Raw genomic sequence first — 15,398 nt, 5'->3', positions numbered from 1 at the left:
TACTTATGGATACTCAGTTTTTCTTGGCCCTGTCATGTAAAACTGGTTTTCAGAGATCTTCTGCCCTGTTTAGAAACATTGAACTATCTTTGAGTTACCTTCATAGTGAATTTTGGTTTGCTACTAACAGGCAGTTTTTTTTTTTTCCTCAGATGGGAATGGTGGTCTTTATCGGGCTCTTGCAGCCCAGAATATTGTGGAGGATATGGAGCAAAGAGGCATTTGGAGCATTCATGTCTATTGTGTTGACAACATATTAGTAAAAGTGGCAGACCCACGGTTTATTGGATTTTGCATTCAGAAAGGAGCAGACTGTGGAGCAAAGGTAATGCCTTTCTCAACTATAATGAGGTTTTATGTGGCCTTTCTCTTGTCAGTATATATGTTCCAGGAGTCAAGCTAGACTTTTTAGGGTGATTTGGATGTTTTAAAACCATTCATCTTCTAAAGTAGCTAAATTGTCCCATACCTACTTTTTCTTTAATTTTGCAGCATTTGATTCTATAAATAATGGTATATGCTTAGTTCATAAGTATGAGTTTACAATATGTGAGGATGATTTGTAAGTACCTGGGAAAGTGAATGGTCATCACTGGATCTGGGATGGACTTAATAACATCAAGTTGTTGGATTCATTAATATCAAGTTTCTTCCTATGGCAAAGTTACTGGAGTAGTAAGTAAAAGAAATATGGTAGAAATAGCACATGAAGACTTCAACAAGGCATTTGACAAGGTAACTCATGATAGTCTTGTGCATTAAGATGGAAATATGCAGATTGGGTGGAAGGCAAGTTAAGGAGATTAAATAACTGCTTGAGTGCTCACAAACATATGGATAGTGAAACAGAGGGAGGTTTGTAATGCTGTATAAGACTGTCCTTGCCATAGTAATCTTTAGCATTTTTTTCTTAGTTGCACAGATGATAATATAAGAGACTTGACTTTGTGACATGAAAGGCCTTAATAATACTTTTGGAAGATTTTAAAATGCTAATGTAAATATTACTTTGCTGGAAATCTGTAAAGGTATCAGGTCTCACTGAATTAAAGTATAACATAATCCTGATCAAAGTCCCAATGAGACTATATTGGGGACATTTGAAAAATTATTGTAAAGTTTAGAAAAAACATGTAAAGATGACCAGGAAAATGTTGAAAAAATGATAATTAGGAAGGAAGAGTTTTAACAATCTATCAGCTATTAAAATGGGTTGTAAATAAAAAGTAACTAGGAGTGTAGTGCTGAAATCAGAATAGAATGACAGAATAATGGAACAGATAATCAGAAACAAACTCACATATATATAAGAATGTACTGTATACAAAGATGGCATTTCAAATCGTTGCAGGGAAATTAATGGGAAACTGGCTTAAAATAAACTAAGATGTCTCCCTCAGAGCTCATATCAAATCAATTTCAAATGGATTACAAAGTGAAAAACCATAAAGATGTTAGAAGAAAGTTTAAAATAATTTTATTTATTTATTTACTGCAGTTAGTTGATTTACAGTATTGTTGGAATAATTTTATAATTGACATGAAGGGGGCCCTTTCTGCCAAAAGCAAAAGCCACATACAAGTTTCTGATAAAAGCAAATTAAGCTACATATAAATTTTAAATATATGAATTTAAAAAGAAGTGCTGCACTGTTGGGAATGTAAATTGATACAGCCACTTTGGAAGACGGTACGGAGATTCCTTAAAAAACTAGGAATAAAACTACCATATGACCCAGAGATCCCATTCCAAGGCATATGCCCTTAGGAAACCAAAATTGAAAAAGACACATGTATCCCACTGTTCATTGCAGCACTATTTACAATAGCTAGAACATGGAAGGAAACTAGATGTCCATCGACAAATGAATGGATGAAGAAATTGTGGTACATATACACAATGGATAAAAAGGAACACTTTTGAGTCAGTTCTAGTGAGATGGATGAACCTAGAACCTATTATGCAGAGTGAAATGGGTCAGAAAGAGAAAGATAAATATTGTATTCTAACGCATATATACAGAATCTAGAAAAATGGTTCTGAAGAATTTACTTACAGGGCAGCAATGGAGAAACAGACATAGAGAACAGACTTATGGACATGGGGAGAGGGGAGGAGAGGGTGAGATGAATGGAGAGAGTAAGGTGGAAACCTCCATTACCATATGTAAGATAGATAGCCAACGGGAATTTGCTGTGTGGCTCAGTAAAGTCAGACAGGGTCTCTGTATCAGCCTATAGGGGTGGGGTGGGGAGGGAGATGGGAGGGAGCTTCAATAGGGAGGGGATACATGTATACCTATGGCTGATTCATGTTGAGGTTTGACAGAAAACAACAAAATTCTGTAAAGCAATTATCCTTCAATAAAAAAAATAAAGAAAAAAAGAAGTGCTACCATAAGAGATGTCTCTTTGTTTGGAGATTTTCTGTTATAAAGATGCCATTTCAAAATTAATCTACAAATCTAATGCAAAGTCATAGAAGCTGAAGTCTTAAACTTTCCAGTATAAGTTTTGAGAGATTAAGCTGATAGACCTAGTAAGACTCCTCCTGACTCTAAAAATTAAGGGTTTAGCTCACTGATTGCAGATCTGTGTCCCTTTCAGTACTCTATGAGTATCTGTGCCCTATTGTGAATAGCTATTGAACTGTAATAGTGCGTTGGATTGTACTCGCTGAGGTTTGCTCCACCTCGAAGATTCTAGGTTTGGTGTTCAGTCCTCCTGCCTGTTCTGGAGTGGGGCTCAGCTCTGAGTGGTTTCAGGGTGCTCTCCACTTTGGAGAAAAGGGGGAAGATCAGAAACTACTCACCTGTGCCCTGCCAGGGGCGCCCGCTGGTGACCAATAGCAGCCCACAATTCCTTCTTCAGAACGGCTCTCCCCTCCCCTAACAGGAATAGTATGTTAACTTTTTAAAGCTACTAAGCTTTGAAAAAGAAAACAAAACTGTATTTCTGACTTTGTTCCACATGGTGTCACTCTTCTTTCTAAGACAGAAGCTTAAAGTTTTACTGCTCTGAGCTTCAGCGTGTGCGTGCTCAGTCGTGTCTGACTCCTTGTGACCCATGGTCTGTAGCCTGCCAGTCTCCTCTGTCCATGGAGTTTTCTGGGCAAGAGTACTGGAGTGGCTGCCATTTCCTTCTCCAACTCAGCTTCAGAATCAATTTAAATTCTAAATGATCAGAGAATGCTGAACCTGGGAGGGACCTCAGAGATCGTCTGGTCAGCCCCTTTGATCTAGAAATGAACACTTTGAGTTCCAGTACTCAATGCATTCCAGGCTCTAGGTCCATCATCACATTAGCAGAGGCAGAATTAGAAATGTTTCCCAACTCTTAGTTTTAGTATTATATCACTTTAATAAATCAATTCGTTAATTTTGTTTTTGCCAGCAGCTCAAAAAACTTTGAATTGGTCTGCTCACTTTTTTCAGTATTCTAATCATACAGGGATGTAAATATAACCATTCTCTCTTTACATCCCATGGGTCCTCTAGCACAAATCCGTTCTCAGTCTTCCTGCTTGTTCTGTGTCTAGCATAAAATGTGGTGGTCTCTCAATGAATGAATAAATAAATATTCAGATGGAACTGAAATATTAAGAGACTGGTGTATGTTAACAAATTTTAGAGATGTTAGAAACCATTTATTTAATCTGTCCTCCCACCCTTTTAATTTAAAAAATCATACATGTTAAAATATACTTTAAAAAACACCTAAATTAGGGAGTGATTCATAGAGGGTAGTAGACTTCTTTGCAGAGAATTCATTTTAGTTCTTATTTAATAGTCTCCTGCCTTGGGGAATGAAGCATCTTTAATGAAGTGAGAGCCTTGAGAAAAGACTTAGTGGAGTGCTTTACAGAAGTCCGTAGCTGAGAGAGTAGGAATGATTGTTAACTAAAGATAATTTTGTAGAACACTTATAGTAACTTTGAGGTTAAAGTTATTATTTTGAGCTCAGCTTTTCAGGACTTCACTTGTAGGAAATCAAGAGACCTCTTAATTCTATGCTGCATATCTTTTCTGTAGAATATAAACTGACTTCCAACTTCATGTACTTTACAAATACTTTCTTTTATAATCTAGACTTTTACAGTATTTGGAGGTTCATAGTTGTTATAAAAGCAAACCTTTCACTGGCAGATTAACACTTGGAAAGTTATGAATATGCTTATTTTTATTTTCCATGGCTGGTCAGGAGTAGGGTTATATAGAAGTGATTGGAAAACTAACCTCATGTGTGTGTGTGTGTGTGTGTGTGTGTGTGTGTTTTAATGTGGATGGGAGGAATCTATTCCAGATGCCCTGTCTACTGAGATACCCACTGTATAGAATGTGAAGTGAGAGGTGGTGATGGCTTGATAGACTGGAGTTGGAAATAGGCTCATGATTGGTTTGAATCATTTTGTTGCATGTTCTCTCAGTTTTATCCACTTCTGTGGGAGAAGGGTTCTTTTCACTGGATACTGTACCCCTTTCAGGGTGGCAGACAGTGAAACTACACAGCAGGCCAGCGCGTCCAGTAGCCCAGCCTCACTGCGTACACTCAGCGCCTGTATCTCTAATTGCAGTGTAAACGAAGGGCTCAGTAGTGACTTTAGTTGTCTGGAAGGGACTGACTGGCTGTATTTATTTTATGAAATCAGTTGCTGAAGAAAAGCTTTAATTTCGTTGGTATAATTTCATGTATACTTTGGAGAGACTTTTCAAGTTGGGGACAGTTTTTTCAAAATACTCTGGAGTATGCTGAATTATTAATAGAACAAGGCAAAACAAATATTTTCAAACCTTTTGATTGTTTGATTCGTCTGCTGAATATTCATCTCATCTGAGGCTTGAGTTTTCTATTAGTGCATTACTTAGGGTTCCTTTATAATTTTATTCTAAACACTTAATTTAGGTCAGTGATACATAAATAGGGTGGTGGGGTATCAGAATCACCTGTGAGGTTTTTTTTAAAAAATTATATACTCTTATGTTTTCCCTCTGATTTTGACTAAACACTTTTCTCTCAGCTCCCTCACCATCCTAGAGCCTTTGCTAGATTATCAAATCACTGGTTTTCAGACTTTAAAAAAGCATAGAATCTCTTACTTCAAATAAAACCAAGCCTGCAAGACATAAATGTGAGTGGACTTTTCTGATTAGAGTTGGAGTGGGAACCCTGTGACCTACCTGCTCTAACCCTGCTACCATCTAGCCAAGTGCCTGAAAAATAAGGAATTTGCCATATTCATGAATGAAAATGAAAGCAACACTGTTTTCAAATGAAATAATGACTTGTGCAATATAAAATGAGAGGCAAAATGCCTTACTTCTTTTGTCTTGTGAATCTCACAGAGATTTTGTTTCATTTATTCTCAAAGTAGTTGAGTGTGACTGAGGATCAATTCAATAGTGAAAATATATTAGATGGGGGGATGTAGTTATTCACAGTCCAGTGTGATTTCTTCTGGGCCCTGTGTGTGTGATGGAATTTCTACTCTGCAGTTAGTTGATAAATAGGAGGGAAATAATTTGCCTCTTTCTAGTTGAAAAGTAGTCTATCAAATATAAAGATAGATGATTATCTAAAGATTCCTCTTGGTTTTATACCTTAAAGATAAAGTAAGCAGAACTGTAAACATGATCTTGGAAAATGACAGATCTCCAGCATAGCACCTGATCAGATTTCTTTCTCTACTGTTTTCTTCCTTTGGTGGGTAGGTGGTGGAGAAAACAAACCCTACAGAACCAGTTGGAGTGGTTTGCAGAGTGGATGGAGTATACCAGGTGGTGGAGTATAGTGAGATTTCTCTGGCAACAGCTCAGAAACGAAGCTCAGATGGACGACTGCTATTCAACGCTGGCAACATTGCCAACCATTTCTTCACCGTACCATTTCTGAGAGATGTTGTCAAGTATGGGCAAGCTGGGGGCTTTTAAAAACTTTATTTATTGTTCATCGGAAGCTAAGTCACCTGAGAAGTAGGAAGAAACTTCAGATCCACAATTCATCTTCCCTTCCTGAGGATCTCCTTTATCAGATAGAAGTTTACTTGACACTGTGGTTGTTTTTAGTAAGCTGTATCACCAGGTGCAAATTTGTAGTAGCCCATTCTCCTTCTGCATTAACTGGAGTCCAAAGCACTTCTCCCTTTTCTTCTCCTTCCCTCTAACTGTGCTCAATTCTGGTGAAGTAACGAGTAAGAAAGGCAACACCCTCTCTCTCTACAACTGGAAACCTCAAAAGATACACATATCTACCCTACATCTACTGAATCAGAATTTCTGAAGGTCGATGTAGACATCCGTATTTTTGAAAAAGCTGCCCACGCAGTTTAATTTAACTGGTTCTCTGACTAGCATTTAGGAACTAGTAGATTGGAAAGTAAAGAAAAAAGAGCTTGAGACCAAGCATGGAAATCAGCATAGTGGTGTCAGCTAATAATAAAGAGTTGTTTTATCCCACCAGATTTTTAAATGAAGGACCTTCTCAATATCTGATTCTTCACTCGATTGCTTTTCGGACCAAGATGACTGCCTACTGTTTAAAAAGTTACTAGCTTTACCTCACAGTTTCAGCTCCAGTTCCAAAATACTTCCTGCTGGGCTTTTCGTGGCTGTGTTACTGATTCACCCATAGTAACTATAAATACTCATCTTTCCATCTAACACCTGACAGGATCCCAGTTGGGAAAATCGGGGCTGAGAGTGGAACATTTTTATATAAGACATGGAAATCATGGGAGAGACGTTGTTATGAGCTGTGTGTGTGTGTGTATTTTTTTTATTGTAGAGATCATCATTTGATTTTTTTAAAGAAATGAATAGGGAAATCTGTTTATTTAATATTTAAATATGAACTGAAATTTAATGAATGCCCTTCCCTTTGAAAGTCTTAGTATTTGTTGATGCATTAGCTCCTGAGTGTGATTAGTAGATTCTTTGACATTTTAAATTTGGAAAATGATTGTCTTTTTTTTTTTTCTTTTTTTCCCTCCATAGTATTTATGAACCTCAGTTGCAGCACCATGTGGCTCAAAAGAAGATTCCATTTGTGGATTCCCAGGGGCAGTTAATTAAGCCAGACAAACCAAATGGAATAAAGATGGAAAAATTTGTCTTTGATATCTTCCAGTTTGCAAAGTACGTTTTGAATAGCATCAGTAAGATTAAGTATGTCTTGAGATGTTGCTTTTTGCTCTTCTAGGCAGGACACTGTTTTCAGAAAACAGTTGACAGCAGGTATGTCAGGCATGGCGTTTTCACTGTGAGTATATAGTTTAGATTCATTATCATTCTCTGGTATGAAACCACCAAGGCAAGAATATGGTTTGAGTTGCCTGTGAATGCTTTTTAAAAATTTTCAATTATTGTATTATCTGGCTCTCCTGAAAAATTGTTAAAGTCTCTTATTTTGGCTGAGAGATAAAAAAGATTGAGATAGAGAATTGGCGCATTTTGTGGTTAGGCCTTTACTGGCCTATGAGTAAATGTTTCAGTGAGCATGTTTTTAACTTATGATTGCTCTCTGTTCTATTGATTAAAGATCACATTAACTTGAGTTGACATTTGTGTCATATATATATTGTTGGGGAAGGATTTCTCATTTTGTGTGAAGAAGATAATTCCAAATTTATTTCATCCAAGGATGAACATTATTTCTTTCAGCATTCATTAGAAATTGCATTAAGAGAGACTGTAATTGACTACCAAAGGCTCAGCTGTGTGGAGAAAAGTCAGAAGCTGTGTGCAGTTTTGCTTCATAATAAAGCCGTGTTTGTATGGTTTCACTCTAGGAAGTTTGTGGTATATGAAGTATTACGGGAGGATGAGTTTTCTCCACTGAAGAATGCAGACAGTCAAAATGGGAAGGACAACCCCACTACTGCAAGGCATGCCTTGATGTCCCTCCACCACTGCTGGGTCCTCAATGCAGGGGGCCACTTCATAGACGAAAATGGCTCGCGCCTCCCAGCAATTCCCCGGTAGGTTGCTATCTTTGCTTCTTTGTGTGGCTGCCTCCTGTACTTGTCCTCTTGGGCTTCTTTCTCCTCTATGTCTGATGTATGCCTAGAACTTTTAAAAGAGCTGAATATTGTTGTGGCAGTTCATGATGTGAAGTAATGAAGGCTTGGCCCCTTATAGAGAGAGCAGTAGCTTTACTTCCCCTGAAAGAGGAACCTTCTGAAGCTTTTGTTTTTTTGGATGCCGCTCTACCATGTCCATGAAGTGACTCCTACTGAAGAACGGTCAGAAGGAAGTTCTTTTGGTATGCCACAGGGTTAAGACCATCAGCAGCCACTGTGCCACAGGGAATGAGGATTGATTATTGCTGCCCATATATCTGTGGCCTCAAGTGTTACCTACGAACCCCCACCCCAAAAGACCGGGCACCCACAGGCTGCCTCTGAGACATGCGCATACTTCAGTTCTCCCTGTGGCATTTTAAGATTGCAGAGGGAGGTGCCAGGAAGGAATGTGCATGCTACTTATATTCACTGATATTCAAACTGTTGAAATGTTTAGGATTTTAGAAGTTTAAAAAAAAAAAAAGAAGATCTTTGGAGCTATTCAAATATGAGATAAAGTGCTTTTCAGCTGTCTTATATTTTATGATAAAACCTCCCTTGATACTTAGAATTCCCCCTTTCTAAATTATTTGATGTTTCTATACTTTTGTCAAAAACGTTTTGCCATGTAATATATAATTCTTAAGGGATAAAAAGACTGTATGCACAAAGTGCTAGAATGCCTTGTTAAATGTTCGAACACTGGGTATTGGAACTTACTGGGTAAGTTATAAACAACTGTCTTTATTAAGAAGGAGCAGTGGTTGACTGTCTCAGTCCAAGGCCACTTTCAGGCTCTGTCTTGTCAATAAGCTAGCTCTGCGGCATGTCAGATGGTCCTCATGCTTCATCTTTGACCACTGAGGGGTTTTTTTTGTTGTTGTTGTGGGCTTTTTTGTTTGTTTGTTTTGCCCCCTCAGATCTCCTTTGCCAAGTTTATAATTTACCATGAATACATGCCTTTCAGTCAATTATATTTTGCATTTCCACTTCATTTTTATTGTTTGGTTTGTTTCCATTCCCATTAATGCTTATTTATTCCTACATAGCAGTGCTACACATGGAAAGTCAGAGGCCATCACAGCTGATGTCAATCACAAGTAAATATGCCAGCCTGCCTGCAGTGCATGGTGGTGGGGCTGTGCTTCCCTCGGTACTAACTGGCGGCGTAGTTTAGTGCTCTCTGCCTCTCGGTGGTCTGGGGTGAAGGGCTGAAGCTGTGGTGGGGTTACTGCTTCCTTGGTGGCAGGTCTGTCTGGATGGCACTAACCCAGAATCTCAGTGCATGCTAGAAAGGGGGAGCATGCTTTTCTAAAGACTCTCACCATAGGTATTTGAGCCTGTACTGACAAGTTTACAAGTGAAAGATAAAATCTAAAGCAGGTTACAGACCAGGAAGAACAAATGTGGGTCCGAGTACCCTTTTTAGCATAAGCATCAGCTGGATAAAAATGATATTCTATGGATGTGTCTTATAGAATTAGATATCTGCTCTCAGTACAAAGGCTAACTGCTCCTGACATATTTGATGGCTCTTAATGTGGAGAAAACTGATCTTTTGATTTAGTTTCATAGTAACCGCTCCATTTTTGGTATCTCTGTGTTTATTTTAGTCAGTTATTATCCTGCTCCTAAAGAAAGTACCTTTTTGTCTTAACAGTTGACAATTTTTAGCTAGGAGTAGCATACTCCTTCTCTTACTTGGGTACTGACAAAGTTTGAAAAAGTCATTATCTTTATAGCCAAAGAGACAGCTTGATATCCTTATTACACTTTGAAAGTTATTGGGTTTAGTTTGAATTTTAAATTTTTAGGATAATGTGGGACATGTGTACAGAGCCACGGATCTGGAGATGGCGTTTATCTCAGAAATAGAGTAGCAGGGATGTCCGTTTCATTGTTGTGTTTTCTCCTGCCTGTGCCACTCATCCTGACCCTGCAGAGACAAGTCCCTGTGAGTGTCAGGTGTTTCCGGGACGTGGCCCTGGACGTAAGGACGTAGACTCAAAGCTGGCTAGTTCTTAGAGCAGCCGTAGGTGACTATTGCCCCTAGTGCCATGGTGGCTGGGACGTAGAGCCTTTTGTCATTTTCTGTCCCATCCATCATTTTTAATATGTGGAAGCAAGCTGCTTTTACAATTTGAAAAAATAAAGTTTTGATCCTGAATTTCCTTTTCATTGAAACACAGCTTTCAATCTGTTAAGTGAGATAGCTGCTTAAGTATATAGCTGAAAACAACATGCAGCTATCTCAGCTAAGATACAAAATGTTTTAAACATTATTTATTTCTTGTTTGAGTTCTTTTATTTCACACTCCCTCACCCTCATTTACTTCATTTGTAGTCATTTCTTGAATAGTTAAACTGAAATCAAAGTTTGGCCCAAAATGAGATCATGGACTTAGAAATAGGTCTTCCTAAATTCTTAGCACTAAAGGATACCCTCAAAGAATAGAAAAAGATTATTTAAAAGTGAGAGATGAAAGGGAAGTATTTTTTATAAAAGTGGGAAGAAGCAGCTCGGAGGTATTCTGAAAGAAGGGAAGCCAAGATGCTAAATTTTGACAAAATGAAATTATTTTTATTTTTCACCTTAACACCTGCTCAGCAGTGTTAGCTACCAAAACTAAAGAATAGGGGACAACTAATTTGCCTATCCCCTGAGATTTTACATTTGGTAATGGTAGCTCCTGTCTTCTTCTCTCTGGCATCCAACTTGCTGAGTTTTGTGGGGGATATCTGTGGTATGGAAGGGAAGTTATATTCAAGTTGGTTATGTGTTCCTTGGGTTCAAAAACACCTTCAGTTAATTATTGGCACACCAAATCCTTTAGGGGTTCAGGTGGGACTGGGCTATATACATCTTATCAATGGAATGGGCCATCATTTTCCCGTCTGGTTTTATGTGACTCCAAGCTGTCCCCAGAGGGTCTGGACCTCTTGAGCTCTTTTGATACAATCTGACACAGCTACATCTCAGGCTGCAGACACACGTGCTCCATTTCTTAATTCATCTTTTACTTGAATTAGTCTCCCATCTGTCTACCCTCATAGTTCATTTGTTCATTCATCCAACATGCATTTGCAGGCCTGCACACAGACCTTCAGGTACTGAAACCGCAGAGGCTGAAGTAGCATACATAAGAGAAATTAGTCATTTCTTACAGCCTCCTGGGAGATTCAGGATGCACATACATTAAAGTTAAGTAAATCATCAGACCGTGATGTTGTTTATGTGTTAAATGTGTGGTATAAATAGTAATTACCCTAGGAGGCATGTGACTTACCACATGTCTAATAAATTTATTTATTTGTTTTTATAAATAAATGAATGAGAACAATTACTGTAAAATACAGTGGTCAAGGGAAAGTTGGGGCTTGAGTTAAGTCTTGGAGGGTGGGTATGATTTAAATAGTTAAAGGGACCATAGTTGAGAATGACTTGCAATAATCTAAAGTGCCTATGTCTGGTCTGGTTTGACTGCGAAGTAGCAGGCAAGTGAGTCGGAGTAGGTTATAGAGTGCCTGGAAGGCTCACTAAATGGTTGTTTGGAGAAAGATTGGGTGTGGCTGACCTCAGAAGGTCTCTGATTTTATTGACCCCACCAAAGCGTCAGACTTGCATATTTGGTGAAACAAAGGAGAGCTAGCTAATGGTTTGAGGCTGCAAAAGACTAGATTTTTTGTGTGCCCTGTATCTTACTGGTAAAATTCTCAAAATGGTGAAAAATCTCGAGGTTAGTGACTTTAGGAATATTAAAAGCACTCTTAATTGACTTTTGTGTTATGTAATTTGGGAACTCAGTATTGCAAGTGGATGTAAATGTTAGAATCTGATCTAGAGGAAGCAAGTGGTGACTTCAGCTTTGCCTTCACTGGGGTGCAGTAAAGGGACTTTGGTCCTTGAAACACTGAATAAGTCAGCTCAGCTAATCTAGGAGATGTGGGCTGTACTGGGAGATAATTTAACTCACCTTTTAGTCCAATTAGAATTTTCTGCAGTGAAGGAAATGTTCTATATCTGTGCTGTCCAGTTTGGTAGTCGCTAGCTGTTCATGGCTACTGAGCACTTGAAATGTGGTTATTATGAATGAGAGACTGAATTTTGAATTAATTTTTAAAATTTTAATTAATTCAAGTTTAAATAACAATATGTGGCTAGTGGTCATTGTATTGGACAGGGTAGCTTTAGAATGCTGGTCAGCATTAGCACCTAACATGTGAGGTTGTGACAAGGATTAAAATGAAATTCGAAGGATTCAAATTGTCTAGCTGTGAGCCTGGAATACAGTGTATACTCAACAAATAGTCCTTTCTTTATGGAATTAAAATTTGGAAATGATAAAAGATAGTGTGTACATTCAGGGATAAGTACTTCAGGGTTGGTGAGGGACTGGGAAGAGCCCCTGCTGATTACTGGCACATATCCCAAGCAGTGCCCTTTGAACCAGGATGAGTTTGTGTTAACTTGCTCCCCAGGAAGTTTAGTGATCATGAGGGTAGGAGCTACTCTAATTGTTTAGGAGAATTTTGTTACCTGCAAGCTTCTCAGAGGGAAGTTACAATGTGTATTTTCACTCTGGCAAGCAACATGGGAAGCAGAATCTTTAACATGTCTGATTGTTTTCTTAGCTTGAAGGATGCCAATGATGTGCCAATCCAGTGTGAAATCTCTCCTCTTATCTCCTATGCTGGAGAAGTAAGTCTGCTTTGTTCTTTTCCCTATTCTTTTAAAAGTAGGATTGTGATATTGTTTTATGATGAAGTAGAGTTGTCCTTGGGCTTCCATGGTAGCTCAGCTGATAAAGAATCCACCTACAATGCAGGAGACCCCGGTTCGATACCTGGGTTGGGAAGATCCCCTGGAGGAGGGCGAGGGCATGGCAACCCACTCCAGTATTCTTGCCTGGAGAATCCCATGGACAGAGGAGCCTGGTGGGCTCCAGTCCTTGGGGTCCCAAAGAGTCGGACACAGCTGAGCGACTAAGCACAGCACAGAGTTGTCCTTGGAGAAGATACGGCATTTTCCAGTGGGCGTCCCCTGAGGAGCTCATCCTGAGAGTGAGAAGCCTCTCGGGAAATTCCCCGTATGGCTTTGTACCAGTGCCTCAGTGCCTTGGTTGCTATGAACAGAATGTTTAATGTTTAGTTCATTTTACTTGTACATCGAAATGCAGTGGTCTTTTAAAAATAAGCCTTGCTTTTTAGGTAAATATTCTGGCTTTTTTCAGTGCAATATAATTTTTTTTAAATTTTTTTCAGTGGGTCTACTTTGTTCATATGCTTAGTACTTTCACTTTTAAGACCAGGGGATGTAGGGGTCCTTTTATTCTAATATGTACTGTTTTTTTTGTTTTGTTTTGTTTTTCTGGAGATCCTTGTCAGGTTGCTTAGTTCTAGCATCAGAAATAGCCACCTTGCTTAGAATGTTAACTGTTGGGTGATGATTATAGGAAGAATGACTGTCATCTTACTAACTTTAAATATTATGTTATAATCAGAATGCTTTTCCCTCTTTTTGTTGTTTGTTTTATGCTTCCATAAATAGGCCATTAAACCCAGTTTTAAAAGTAAACTAGAGTTTTTTATTGACTTTTAAATTTCTGTATCTCAATCCAACTTTGAGCATTCATGCTTTATGTCATTATTATAGCCACTAAGTCCAGCACTGCGTGACGTGTTGATCCATTTTCTAACTATGTTTTTATTTCGACCCTCCTTTTAGGGACTAGAAAGTTATGTGGCAGATAAAGAATTCCATGCACCTTTAATCATTGACGAGAATGGAGTCCATGAGCTGGTGAAGAATGGTTTATGAGCCAGATACTAAATAAGTTCCACCACGATAAGAGTAGCTTTTATTTTTGATAGACTGACTGTGAACCTACAGGACCTCTCCTACAATACTCATGTTTGAATATACACAGGCTTTCATTTTGCTTGTTCAACTCTTGTAACTACTACATATTTCATAAGATCCAGGTGACTGAACTTCAGAAAGCATTTTTATGATTCACAGCTGATGGAAGGTATTATTTATATTTTTCAGTTGTATTTTTTTCCAAGCTAAGGAAAACATTGGCTATCTTGGATATTTCTTACAACTTATGTATAGTCATGGTGTTCAACATCACTTTACTTGGAAGCATTTGTTTTGAAGTTGTACATAGTAATAATATGTCATTGTACATGTCGAAAGGTTTCTATGGTACTAAAAGTTTGTTTTATTTTATCAAAAATTAAATTTTTTTAAGAAAATAATTGGACAGTAAAATAAACTTTTCTTCTTGTCTCAAGTGTCATTGGTACTATGAAGAAATTATTCCACTGGGAAAATATGAAACTTTGGAGAAACTTTGAGATAGTACAAGAAAAACCAAATTAATACTGCTGTGACTGCACTCTTCCAGCTTTTTATTGATTATCGAACTTTGGACTTTATCCTCCTATCACTTTATAATAGTAGCCCTCAGCCAAAGATGGCTTTGCCCTTCTCCAGGACATATTTGGCAGTGTCCTGAGACATTTTTTGTTGTCATAACTGGGAGGGTGGAATGGTTGTACTGGCATCTAATTAATAGAGATCAGGAATATTCCTACCTATCTTACCATGCACAGGACAACCCCAATAAACAAGAATTAATCTGGCTCAAACTGTAAAGGTTGAAAAACCTTGTTTCATATCACTGCTTTATTCTCTTGCTCAAATATTTGGTGACACTTGAAATTTCAAAAGATTGTAATTTTTGCATTTCCTTAGCAAGTTAATCACTAACATCCAGGTTTTTGGTTGGTTGGTTTGCTTTCAGCTAGAGGATTAAAGGGCTTCCATGGTGGCTTAGGATCTGCCTGCAATGTGGGAGACCTGGAATTGATCCCTGGATTGGGAAGATCCCCTGGAGGAGGGCATGGCAACCCACTCCAGTATTCTTGCCTGGAGAATCCCCATGTGCAGAGGAGCCTGGTGGGCTACAGTCCATGGGGTTGCAAAGAGTTGGGCATGACTGAGCTGTCAACTAAGCACAGAGGATTAAAAAGAGAAAGGTGGTTCTTTAAATATAGGCCATGGGTCACTGGATATTAGTAAGGGTCCTCTATGGTCAACACCGAAATCAGATTGATTATATTCTTTGCAACCAAATATGGAGAAGCTCTATACAGTCAGCAAAAACAAGACCAGGAGCTGACTGTGGCTTGGATCATGAACTCCTTATTGCCAAATTCAGACTTAAACTGAAGAAAGTAGGGAAAACCACTAGACCATTCAGGTATGACCTAAATCAAATCGCTTATGACTATACAGTGGAAGTGAGAAATAGATTTAAGGGACTAGATCTGATAG

General features: G+C 38.4%; 1 protein-coding gene across 3 annotated transcripts in view; it reads left to right on the top strand.

Annotated features, from left to right (window-relative positions):
* UAP1 (UDP-N-acetylglucosamine pyrophosphorylase 1) overlaps positions 1-14,358 on the top strand; it is a 33,399-nt gene extending 19,041 nt beyond the window's left edge. The window contains exons 5-11 of one of the 3 annotated variants that reach the window (XM_043450780.1): positions 153-325; positions 5,709-5,902; positions 6,990-7,130; positions 7,784-7,972; positions 9,109-9,156; positions 12,689-12,755; positions 13,782-14,358. In XM_043450780.1, the coding sequence (XP_043306715.1) occupies positions 153-325; positions 5,709-5,902; positions 6,990-7,130; positions 7,784-7,972; positions 9,109-9,156; positions 12,689-12,755; positions 13,782-13,874 (905 nt within the window). In that variant the 3' untranslated portion in view covers positions 13,875-14,358. Of the gene's footprint in view, positions 1-152; positions 326-5,708; positions 5,903-6,989; positions 7,131-7,783; positions 7,973-9,105; positions 9,157-12,688; positions 12,756-13,781 lie in introns of all 3 variants that reach the window. The other 2 variants (XM_043450773.1, XM_043450784.1) reach the window with 2 other exon arrangements.
* The last annotated feature ends 1,040 nt before the right edge of the window (positions 14,359-15,398 follow it).

This window comes from Cervus canadensis, chromosome 2, assembly GCF_019320065.1.
Source record: "Cervus canadensis isolate Bull #8, Minnesota chromosome 2, ASM1932006v1, whole genome shotgun sequence".
Taxonomy (NCBI): Eukaryota; Metazoa; Chordata; class Mammalia; order Artiodactyla; family Cervidae; genus Cervus; species Cervus canadensis.
Note: the sequence above shows the minus strand (reverse complement) of the source record. Positions and strands in the feature narration are given on the sequence as shown.